The sequence below is a fragment of the Pristiophorus japonicus genome, chromosome X (assembly GCF_044704955.1).
Source record: "Pristiophorus japonicus isolate sPriJap1 chromosome X, sPriJap1.hap1, whole genome shotgun sequence".
NCBI classification, from domain to species: Eukaryota; Metazoa; Chordata; class Chondrichthyes; family Pristiophoridae; genus Pristiophorus; species Pristiophorus japonicus.
The window spans coordinates 31,854,866-31,867,631 of NC_092010.1; the positions used below are offsets into that span (position 1 = coordinate 31,854,866).

The window sequence follows — 12,766 nt, forward strand, 5'->3', positions numbered from 1 at the left end:
CAAGTTCAAAATTCTCATCCTTGTTTTCAAATCCCTCCATGGCCTTGCCCCTCCCTATTTCTGTAATCTCCTCCAGCCCGACGAACCTCGGAGGTATCTGCGCTCCTCTAATTGTGGCTTCTTGCGTATGCCCCATTTTAATCACTCCATTGGCAGCTGTGCTTTTTGCAACATATGCCCTGAACTCACTTCCTAAACCTCGCTGCATCCCTGCTCAAAATCTACCTCTTTGATCATGCTTTTGGTTATTTGTCCCAATATCTCCGTATGTGGCTGTCAAATTTTGTATAATGCTCCTTGGGACAAGTTACTACGCTAAAGGCGCTGTTCAAATGTTGATAATTGGACCAATGCCAGGGATTGTGCGGCAGATAGTAATGGAGGGAAAGCAAGGGAGTGCTGTCGGGAGGAGAGGAAGCTTAGGACATGGGGGAAAGGGAGGCACAGGAAGGGGTGCTCAGTAGATTGTGTCTGGGAAATCCTCAGTGCAAAAAGTTACACAATTACCAGAAAATGCTGTGGAATTCAGATCAGCAAGGGTAGAGGATACAGTTGGTTGGCAGGGTTACACTAAAAGAGGAAATGGAGTACAGAAACACTCCAAGGGAGCAACAAGTGGGTTGTAATGAGAAATGCAACTATCAGGAATTTCAGCAAGCGGGGATCCATGATTCCTGCAAAACTGGCAAGGAACGATGCGTGCCTGTGGGCAGGGGTCCCAATCAGAGTAGGCCACCTTTACTGCTTGTTTCAATCAAATGCTGACAATTACACGGCTTCTTCAGGACTTGAATGGCTTAACGTAACTCCCTACATGACATTGCTATGTTGTAGCCATTGCCTACAACTTTATGATGGCAGCTCTGCCTTGTGTGGTGCAGAATCTTGCTTAGGGGTGGAGGGGAAAAACAGATGCCAAAACCTGCTGGTGAAGTGAACCCAAACACTTACTCAGCAAGGATGCTTCTCAATAAACTGGTCAACGATCTTCAATAATATTGTTATCTCCAAGTTTGCAGATGACACTAAGCTGGGTGGCAGTGTGAGCTGTGAGGAGGATGCCAAGAGGCTGCAGGGTGACTTGGACAGGTTAGGTGAGTGGGCAAATGCATGGCAGATGCAGTAAAATGTGAGGTTATCCACTTTGGTGGCAAAAACAGGGAGGCAGAATATTATCGGAATTGTGATAGATTAGGAAAAGGGGAGGTGCAATGAGACCTGGGTGTCATAATACATCAATCATTGAAAGTTGCCATGCAGGTACAGCAGGCGGTGAAGGCAGCAAATAGCATGTTGACCTTCATAGCGAGGGGATTTGAGTATCGGAGCAGGGCGGTCTTACTGCAGTTGTACAGGGACTTGGTGAGGCCACACCTTAAATATTGTGTAGTTTTGGTCTCCTAATGGAAGGACATTCTTGCTATTGAGGGAATGCAGCAAAGGTTCACCAGACTGACTCCCGGGATGGCAGGACTGACATAAGACTGGATTGACTAGGCTTATATTCACTGGAATTTAGATGAATGAGGGGGATCTCAAACAAAATTCTGATAGGAATGGACAGGTTAGATGCAGGAAGAATGTTCCCAATGGTGGGGGAAGTCCAGAACCAGGAGTCAGTCTAAGGATAAGGGGTAAAGCCATTTAGGATCGAGGAGAAACGTCTTCACTCAGAATTGTGAACCTCTGGAATTCTCTACCACAAAGTTGTTGAGGCCAGTTCATTAGTTATATTCAAAAGGGAGTTAGATGTGGCCCTTACAGCTAAAAGGATTAAGAGGCATAGAAAGAAAGCAGGAATGGGGTATAGATTGCATGATCATATTGAATGGTGGTGCAGGCTCAAAGGAGCAAATGGCCTACTCCTGAACCTATATATTTTTTTTTAAATAAATGTTTACTTGCTGAAAAATAGGTACATGGTTGTTCTTCCACAGCTTAGCTTGAGAATTCACTCAATATGCTGCTTTGGCTGTTATTCACCACCAGGAGGCATCATAGTTTACAATTTATAATTAACCTCAGGTACAGTGCCTTGTATAGTTCATGTCTTCATTTTACTGAAGTATCACTAGTTTGGAACAGTTGCACTGTGCAATTGTTTCCACCCTCCCAAGTGAAGTTAGATGTAGTTTAACAGTAGTGCAAGCAAATTAGGTAACAACTGGCATTAATTTGATAGAGCTCATTTTAAAATCTCATACACCCTTAAATCTTTCCCCACCCATTGTAACCCTTGCAATGTGTCGTCCCCCCCCCCCCAATTGTAACGCTCCCAAATCTCTCCTATCCTCCTCACCCATGATCCTATAGAATGGTGGTGCAGGCACAAGGGCCAAATGGCCTACTCCTGCACCTATTTTCTGTTTCTATATTTCCTTAGCCTGCAGACATTTTACAAGAGGACTGAACTTTCATATGCCAGGATTAAATTGGAGCTTCAACATAACTTCCATTGCATTAATTTCTCCCCCCCATAGTTAAAACCTATCAGTAACCCATCCACCAGTGCAAATGGCATTCCATACCCAATGTAACATCCCTAGGTGCATTGACACACACGTATACAGTGACCAGTTCAGAAATCAAGTTTTATTAAGAGGTTTTACAAGAGGAAAGTAAGGCACAGAAGACAAAAAGCAAATAGGACATTAAAGTTATTCAGTTCTAATACTCTTCCCCTTCCTCTTCCCCCTCAGCACTATCAGCACCAACTTCTTCATAATCCTTCTCCAGAGCAGCCATGTCCTCACGGGCCTCGGAGAACTCCCCTTCCTCCATACCCTCACCAACGTACCAATGAACAAAGGCACGTTTGGCATACATCAGGTCAAACTTGTGGTCCAGGCGAGCCCATGCTTCAGCAACAGCTGTGGTGTTGCTCAGCATACACACAGCTCGCTGAACCTTGGCCAGGTCACCTCCAGGTACCACAGTGGGAGGCTGGTAGTTGATACCAACCTTGAAACCAGTTGGACACCAATCCACAAATTGGATGGTGCGTTTGGTTTTAATCGTAGCAATGGCAGCATTAACATCTTTTGGCACCACATCACCACGGTAAAGAAGACAGCAGGCCATGTACTTGCCATGGCGTGGGTCACATTTGACCATCTGGTTGGCTGGCTCAAAGCAAGCATTGGTTATCTCGGCTACGGTCAGCTGCTCATGATAGGCTTTCTCAGCAGAGATAACTGGTGCATAGGTGGCCAATGGGAAGTGGATACGGGGGTATGGCACTAAGTTGGTCTGGAACTCAGTCAGATCAACATTCAGAGCACCATCAAAGCGGAGGGAAGCAGTGATAGAGGACACTATCTGGCTGATTAATCGGTTAAGGTTGGTGTATGTTGGTCGGTCAATGTCCAAGTTTCTTCGGCAGATATCATAAATGGCTTCATTGTCAACCATGAAAGCACAATCAGAGTGCTCCAGGGTGGTGTGGGTGGTTAGGATAGAGTTGTAGGGTTCTACCACTGCCGTAGACACCTGTGGAGCTGGGTAGATGGAGAATTCAAGCTTGGATTTCTTGCCATAGTCAACAGAGAGACGCTCCATCAGCAGGGATGTAAAACCAGAGCCAGTGCCACCACCAAAGCTGTGGAAGACCAGGAAACCCTGGAGACCTGTGCATTGGTCAGCCTGTGGAAGACAAATGTACATTTCAGTTACCTGGTATCTAAATATGACCAGCTGCAGGCACATTTTGCTTCCATGACAGGCAACATACTCACCAGTTTACGGATTCGGTCCAGGACCAGGTCAATAATCTCCTTGCCAATTGTGTAATGGCCACGGGCATAGTTATTGGCAGCATCTTCCTTCCCGGTGATGAGCTGCTCAGGGTGGAACAGCTGGCGGTAAGTACCAGTACGAACCTCATCTGGAAGAGGAAATATGTTTGGTTACTCAGCATGTTACATGGATTATTTAACAGGCAGGGGGAAAAAAAGTTAGTGATTAGCAAAAAAAAAACAGAATGAAAACCCATTTAAACACAAGGAGTTGTATTTATAGTTTGATATCTCAAAGTTATGCTTTCAAACCAAAATAGACAATGGATATTTGGAGTGACCACTAAACAGCAATGAACTAAATGAGTGGTCGCCTACCTATTACAGTTGGCTCCAAGTCCACAAACACAGCTCGTGGAACATGTTTGCCAGCTCCTGTCTCACTGAAGAAGGTGTTGAAGGAATCATCGCCACCGCCAATGGTCTTGTCACTGGGCATCTGTCCATCAGGCTGGATGCCATGTTCCAAGCAATAGAGTTCCCAGCAAGCATTGCCAATCTGGACACCAGCCTGGCCAACATGGATGCTGATACACTCACGCTGAGAGGGAAAAAAAAAATTAAATTGTAATTTAGCCAGCTCACTCATGCAGCACTGCATACTATGCTAAATGAATGCCCAAGTGATCATGCATTGAATCTTGAAATATATATGCCCATCATACATCACAATAGATCAGCTATGAACTAATTTTATTGAAACCACCTTGTCATATTACTAAACAATTGCATTTGTCATGAAACTTGCCACCAGATCAAATTTTTGGAGAGCCAGTCAACCAAAGCAGTTTAGCAGAAACAGGACATTTCAGATAAATTACCAGTAGCAGCCTGCAAATGTACAGCAGAGCAACAGTTAAAGGATTGGCTTGGGAAAAGGAGATGTTACAAAAAAAAAGGGAAAATGACAGGCTGGAATTAAACCGTTAATCTTAATTTTAAAGAGCTGGCAAACAATTTAAAAAAAAAAAAAGTTAAGGGGAAAAAAGGAAATTCTTTTAAGAGATTGGAGGTCAGCTCATGATCTCATCAGGCTTGTGACTGGTTACTAATTACATCATCCGGGCAGACAAGGATATCATCCAGCTGCTCCTTGGAAGAAAAAAATCGTGGCATTGTGGGAAAACGTTACATTACAGAAGCAACGACTGAGGCGCATTTCCGTCTGTAATCCGCCCTAAACCTGAGCGTCTGGTGGGCAGCAGCAAAATTGACTGAACAGAACAGCACGGAATGGATTATCAATCAAGGGATCATAGCTGGAAAAATGCAAGAGGGATAAAAAAAAAACGAACACTGTACTGGGGGAAAAGAGCCGGAGTTGCTGCAAAGGGCGGGAGGAGGAGAACAATTGCGCGGCTTATTTGCCGTTTAACCGCCGCCCCGCCCTCGTGCTGCTGCAGCAGCCGCGGAAACTAACGGCCATCTTAGCGCCCCAATTTCCTCTGTGCGCTGCGGCGGGTGCGGGAAATTTCAAACCTATTTTCACCCTCGGTACTCCTCCTCTCCCACCCCCCCCCCCTTGCAACAAAAAAAAAATGCGTAACAATGCCGAGAGGCAGACGTTATTTTTCCGCAGTTTGACCCGTAACGCCGCAAAAAGGCGGGAAAATTCCAGACGTCAAACCGCGCAGAAAATGGAGGGCGGCGAGGTGAGGAAAATATCTAACGGCAAGAGGAGGAGGAGGAGGTTGTTCAAACGCGGTGGAAGACTAAAATTTTAAAAAAAAAGTCACTTCATCTCACGGTATGACTAACCCGGGAATAAAACTCACCATTCTGTAAAACTATTTGTGTTTGCTTTTTCTTGTCCGTCGGATCGAAATACTTCTCTCCGGCTGAGAAGGAAAACTCGTCGCTGCTGCTCTTACAAGCTGACGGCAAGGAGTCGCTGCAAGAGATGTCTGCAGCTTGGGCGCGGCCGCGGCCGCTTTAATAGTCTTCGCCGACGTCACAAAAGAGGCGTGGTTGACAGTCGCGTCAGCGCCTGCACGGCCCGGGGTGGGGGATGATTGACAGGCGCTCCCAGGCGCAATTGGTCCACACGCCGCAAATTTGCAAACGCCTGCAAATGGGATGGGCGCAGCTTCGCTCCCGTCCCACAGCATTGTTCGGGCTGATCATTTGAGTGCCAAGATGTTTTTTGAAATAAAGAACCTGATCATATTTATTGATGCAAAACACATTTTCCGAATATGTGTTGCATCATCTGCAATTCTGGCTGTTGCAACCAACGTTTTGCTTTCCATCTCTTGCATTTAATCAGGCTTTTCTTTAAATTGATTGGCAATTCTTTGTTCAGCAAGCTTCCCTCCTTTCAATCGCATGTGCTTTTCTCCAGATACAATGTCTAATAGAAATGTGTCTGTGTCCATCACCCCCCCCCACCCACACACACCCACCTACTAAAAAACTGCAAGCCCGATTTGGGGGTGGGGGACACTGTTGCTTTAGCCCAGCAACATATCAAAATGCACCATGTGGTGTTGAGCAATGCAGATTAAGACGGTCCTGGGGTTGATCCCTGGCCTGTGCTAAGTTAATGAGTTAAAGTCAGCTGAGGTCCAACACAATTCATGTTAATATCTGTGGTCTGGGTGGGGAGAGATAAGCCAGGGTTCTCACTTGATTAAAAGGAAAGAACGACATGCATTTATGCAGCGTCTTTCACGACCACTGGACTTTACAGCCAACGAAGTACTATTTGAAGTACAGTCACTGTTGTCATCATCATCATCATCATAGGCAGTCCCTCGGAATCGAGGAAGACTTGCTTCCACTCCCAAAGAGAGTTCTCTGGTGGCTGAACGGTCCAGTACGGGAGCCACAGACCCTGTCACAGGTGGGACAGACATTCGTCGAGGGAAGGGGTGGGTGGGGCTGGTTTGCTGCGTGCTCCTTCCGCTGCCTGCGCTTGGCCTCTTCACGCTCTTTGCGTTGAGACTCGAAGAGCTCAACGCCCTCCCGGATGCACTTTCTCCACCTCGGGCGGTCTTCGGCCAGGGTCTCCCAGGTGTCAGTGGTGATGTCACACTTTACCAGGGAGGCTTTAAGGGTGTCCTTATAACGTTTCCGCTGTCCTCCTTTGGCTCGTTTACCATGAAGGAGCTCCGCATAAAGCATTTGCTTAGGGAGTCTCGTATCTGGCATGTGTACTATTTGGCCTGCCCAGCGAAGCTGATCGAGTGTGGTCAGTGCTTCAATACTGGGGATGTTAGCCTGGGCGAGGACACTGATGTTGGTGCGTCTGGGGATTTGCAGGATCTTGAGGAAATATCGTTGGTGATATATCTCCAGCGACTTGAGGTGCCTTCTGTACATGATCCATGCCTCAGATCCATACAGGAGGGCGGGTATTACTACAGCCCTGTAGACCCTGAGCTTGCTGGTAGATTTGAGGGCCTGGTCTTCAAACACTCTTTTCCTCAGGCGGCCGAAGGCTGCACTGGCGCACTGGAGGCGATGCTGAATCTCCGCATCAATGTCTGCCTTTGTTGATAAGAGGCTCCCGAGATATGGGAAATGGTCCAAGTTGTCCAGGGCCGCGCCGCGGATCTTGATGGGCAGTGCTGTGCGGCGGGGACAGGCTGGTGGAGGACCTTTGTCTTACGGATGTTAAGCGTAAGGCCCATGCTTTCATATGCCTCAGTGAATACATTGACTATATCCTGGAGTTCAGCCTCAGAATATGCGCAGACACAGGCATTGTCCGCGTACTGCAGCTCAACGACAGAGGTTGGGGTGATCTTGGACCTGGCCTGGAGATGGCGAAGGTTAAACAGCTTCCCACTGCTTCTGTAGTTTAGTTCCACTCCAGCGGGGAGCTTGTTGATTGTGAGGTGGAGCATCGCAGCGAGGAAGATTGAGAAGAGGGTTGGAGCGATGACGCAGCCCTGTTTGACCCCGGTCCGGATGTGAATTGGATCCGTTGGTAAGGATCACGGCCTGCATGTCGTCGTGAAGCAGGCGAAGGATGTTGACAAACTTTTGGGGGCATCCGAAATGGAGGAGAACGCTCCATAAACTCTCACGGTTGACAGTGGTCACTCAACCAGAAAACATCAGGACTGGTTTGATGAAAATGATCAGGAGATCGAAGAACTAATAGATCGCAAGCACAGAGCATTTCTGAACCTCAAGCAACAGCCCAACACGGGAGCTGCAAAACAACATTATTGACGGGTCAAGGCTCAGGTCCAACAAAAAACCCGTGACCTAAAGAACAGGTGGTGGATGGAGAAAGCACAGGAGATACAACAACTGGCCGACAGCCATGATATGCGAGGATTCTTCATCGCAGTCAAGGCCACCTACGGTCCAAACTCCCAAGGCCCCACCCCACTGCTGGCCAAGAATGGGGAAACACTCATCAAGGACACCGAGGCTATCAGGGCCCGATGGAAGGAGCACTTTGAAGATCTTCTCAATCGCGACTCTGCCTTTGACTCGAGTGCTCTCGACTCCATCCCGCAGCATGCGACCCGCCACCACCTCAGTGAAACCCCAACGTTGTACGAGGTCGGCAAAGCCATAAAACAGGTCAAAAATAACAAGGCTACGGGTGCGGATGGAATCCCTGCTGAGGCGCTAAAGTATGGCGGAGAGGCGTTGTTGGCGCGGATACATGACCTCATCTCTCTCATCTGGAGGGAGGAGAGCATGTCGGGAGATCTCAGAGATGCAGTGATTGTGACCATTTTTTAAAAAGGGGACAAGTCCGACTGCGGCAACTACAGGGGAATCTCCCTGCTATCAGCCACTGGGAAAGCTGTCACTAGAGTTCTCCTCAACCGTCTTCTCCCTGTGGCCGAGGAGCTCCTCCCGGAATCACAATGCGGATTTCGTCCCCTACGGGGCACAACGGACATGATCTTTGCAGCACGACAGCTGCAGGAAAAATGCAGGGAGCAGCGCCAGCGCTTACACATGGTCTTTTTCGATCTTACAAAGGCCTTTGACACAGTCACTGTTGTAATGTGGGAAACGCAGCAGCCAATTTGCACACGGCAAGCTCCCACACACAGCAACATGATAATCTGTTTTCAGTGATGTAGATTGAGGGATAAATATTGGCCCCAGGACACCGGGGATAACTCCCCTGCTATTCTTCGCAATAGTGCCATGGGATCTTTTACATCCACCATGAGAGAGCAGACAGGGCCTCGATTTAATGTCTCATCTGAAAGACGGCACCTCCGACAGCGCAGTGCTCCCTCAGCACCGCACTGGGAGTGTCAGCCTGGATTTATGTGTTCAAGTCCCTGGAGCGGGACTTGAACCCACAACCTTCTGACTCAGAGGCGAGGGTGCTGCCCACTGAGCTACAGCTGAGTGACTATCCAGGGACCCACCACCACCTCCCCCAGGAAAGTGAATGGTGAGCACCTTTCACGGTTAAATAGCCTATTAATACTGGTTAAAAGGCACTGGAAGGCAGCCAGTAGCCATCGAATCATACTCCAACATGAGTCAGGATGTGTCTGGACTGCAACAAAGCTTGCTAGACAAATCATTTGTATGTGGGACAAATGTTGTTCTGTGGCAGAGCGGAGATATACTTAATTGGATTTCGGGGCCCTCCAGCAAATCTAAGTGCAGTCCACAACAGGATTACACCAACATTCCTAAAAATATCGACGGAATTTATATTTTCCTTCAAGTCTTAAAATGGTTAAAATGACATTTTGAGACTTATTTAAAGAGAGTTTAGGGGCTATCTGTTACTTGTGCTTGGAGATACAAATGCAGGCTTGATGGAAAGCAAATGTGTTTCTATGGATAACTAAATACTGGAATCCGTAGGATTTGTACGCAATTAACCCACATGTAAGTCCGATTCAGTATAAAGCAATTCAAGTATTGCCTTTAATGCTGGCCAACTTTGGCTGCATTTCAAAATGATCTGAAATCTAGTCTGGAGTCAGAGACAAGACTCTCTTCATAGCTGAGGCTTTCTTTGTGCTGCCATGTGCATGATGTTGCATTCTTAAGCATCTGTGCAGAACCGACCTTCAGTTGACCTATTAATCTTTTTATCTGGCTCATCGGTACACATCATAGCTGATGACTTCTCAAAAGGACTGGCAACCCTGTCAACAGCCATGACAGCCCCACCATGTGCTGTAAACATTGAATCCAGTGATGATAACAATACAGAAATTGATTATTACCAATATATTACCTTTTACTTTTTGTGCTCAACACGAGAGATTTTAGTGCAGGGGAAACTTTCAATTCGGCAACAAGCTCTCCCAGGTCAGTACAGCATGTTTTTTAAAAATTCGATCCTGGGATGTGGGCGTCGCTGGCAAGGGTGGCATATATGGGTACTTTTCAGAATGGCAGGCAGTGACTAGTGGGGTACCGCAAGGTTCTGTGCTGGGGCCCCAGCTGTTTACACTGTACATTAATGATTTAGACGAGGGGATTAAATGTAGTATCTCCAAATTTGCGGATGACACTAAGTTGGGTGGCAGTGTGAGCTGCGAGGAGGATGCTGTGAGGCTGCAGAGCGACTTGGATAGGTTAGGTGAGTGGGCAAATGCATGGCAGATGAAGTATAATGTGGATAAATGTGAGGTTATCCACTTTGGTGGTAAAAACAGAGAGACAGACTATTATCTGAATGGTGACAGATTAGGAAAAGGGGAGGTGCAAAGAGACCTGGGTGTCATGGTACATCAGTCATTGAAGGTTGGCATGCAGGTGCAGCAGGCGGTTAAGAAAGCAAATGGCATGTTGGCCTTCATAGCAAGGGGATTTGAGTACAGGGGCAGGGAGGTGTTGCTACAGTTGTACAGGGCATTGGTGAGGCCACACCTGGAGTATTGTGTACAGTTTTGGTCTCCTAACCTGAGGAAGGACATTCTTGCTATTGAGGGAGTGCAGCGAAGGTTCACCAGACTGATTCCCGGGATGGCGGGACTGACCTATCAAGAAAGACTGGATCAACTGGGCTTGTATTCACTGGAGTTCAGAAGAATGAGAGGGGACCTCATAGAAACATTTAAAATTCTGACGGGGTTAGACAGGTTAGATGCAGGAAGAATGTTCCCAATGTTGGGGAAGTCCAGAACCAGAGGTCACAGTCTAAGGATAAGGGGTAAGCCATTTAGGACCGAGATGCGGAGAAACTTCTTCACCCAGAGAGTAGTGAACCTGTGGAATTCTCTACCACAGAAAGTTGTTGAGGCCAATTCACTAAATATATTCAAAAAGGAGTTAGATGAGGTCCTTACTACTAGGGGGATCAAGGGGTATGGCGAGAAAGCAGGAATGGGGTACTGAAGTTGAATGTTCAGCCATGAACTCATTGAATGGCGGTGCAGGCTCGAAGGGCCGAATGGCCTACTCCTGCACCTATTTTCTATGTTTCTATGTTTCTATATTGCCCATCCCTAATTGCCCTTGAGAAGGTGGTGGTAAGTCGCCTTCTTGAACCGCTGCAGTCCGCGTGGTGAAGGTACAGTTTGAACCTCCCTTATCCGGAACCCTCGGGACCTGGCCTGTTCTGGATAAGGGATTTTTGTGGACGATGGGTGGTCATGTTAAATTGGATGATACAGGTCATCATCATAGGCAGTCCCTCGGAATCGAGGAAGACTTGCTTCCACTCTTAGAATGAGTCCTTAGGTGGCTGAACAGTCCAATACGAGAACCACAGTCCCTGTCACAGGTGGGACAGGTAGTCATTGGAGGAAAGAGTGGGTGGGACAGGTTTGCCGCACGCTCCTACCGCTGCCTGCGCTTGTTTTCTGCATGCTCTCGGCGATGAGACTTGAGGTGCTCAGCGCCCTCCCGGATGCACTTCCTCCACTTAGGGCAGTCTTTGGCCAGGGACTCCCAGGTGTCAGTGGGGCTGCCGCAGTTTATCAGGGAGGCTTTGAGAGTGTCCTTGTAACGTTTCCTCTGCCCACCTTTGGCTCATTTGCCATGAAGGAGTTCCGAGTAGAGCGCTTGCTTTGGGAGTCTCATGTCTGGGGCATGCGGACAATGTGGCCTGCCCAGCGGAGTTGATCAAGTGTGGTCAGTGCTTCAATGCTGGGGATGTTGGCCTGGTCGAGGACGCTAATGTTGGTGCGTCTGTCCTCCCAGGGGATTTGTAGGATCTTGTGGAGACATTGTTGATGGTATTTCTCCAGCGACTTGAGGTGTCTACTGTACATGGTCCATGCCTCTGAGCCATACAGGAGGGCGGGTATTACTACAGCCCTGTAGACCATGAGCTTGGCGGTAGATTTGAGGGCCTGGTCTTCAAACACTCTTTTCCTCAGGCGGCCGAAGGCTGCACTGGCGCACTGGAGATGGTGTTGAATCTCCTCATCAATGTCTGCTTTTGTTAATAAGAAGCTCCCAAGTTATGGGAAATGGTCCACTTTGTCCAGGGCTGCGCCGTGGATCTTGATGACTGGGGGGCAGTGCTGTGCGGCGAGGACAGGTTGATGGAGGACCTTTGTCTTACGGATGTTTAGCGTAAGGCCCATGCTTTCGTACGCCTCAGTGAATACGTCGACTATGTCCTGGAGTGCAGCCTCTGTATGTGCGCAGACGCAGGCGTCGTCCGCGTACTGTAGCTCGACGACAGAGGTTGGGGTGGCTTTGGACCTGGCCTGGAGACGGCGAAGGTTGAACAGCTTCCCACTGGTTCTGTAGTTTAGTTCCACTCCAGCGGGGAGCTTGTTGACTGTGAGGTGGAGCATGGCAGCGAGGAAGATTGAGAAGAGGGTTGGGGCAATGACACAGCCCTGTTTGACCCCGGTCCGGACGTGGATTGGGTCTGTAATGGATCCGTTGGTAAGGATCACGGCCTGCATGTCGTTGTGGAGCAGGCGAAGGATGTTGACAAACCTTTGGGGGCATCGGAAACAGAGGAGGATGCTCCATAGACCCTCGCGGCTGACAGTGTCAAAGGCCTTTGTAAGGTCGAAGAAGGCCATGGATAAGGGCTGGCGCGGCTCCCTGCATTTTTCCTG

General features: G+C 48.2%; 1 protein-coding gene across 1 annotated transcript; it reads right to left on the minus strand.

The window, feature by feature from the left end:
• Positions 1-2,572: 2,572 nt before the first annotated feature.
• LOC139240943 (tubulin alpha-1C chain) lies at positions 2,573-5,710 on the minus strand. Its single transcript, XM_070869502.1, has 4 exons — positions 5,570-5,710; positions 4,113-4,335; positions 3,735-3,883; positions 2,573-3,642 (listed from the first exon to the last, which is right to left on the minus strand). The coding sequence occupies exons 1-4, from the start codon at positions 5,570-5,572 to the stop codon at positions 2,668-2,670; spliced, it is 1,350 nt and encodes a 449-aa protein (XP_070725603.1). The 5' UTR covers positions 5,573-5,710; the 3' UTR covers positions 2,573-2,667.
• Positions 5,711-12,766: the final 7,056 nt, after the last annotated feature.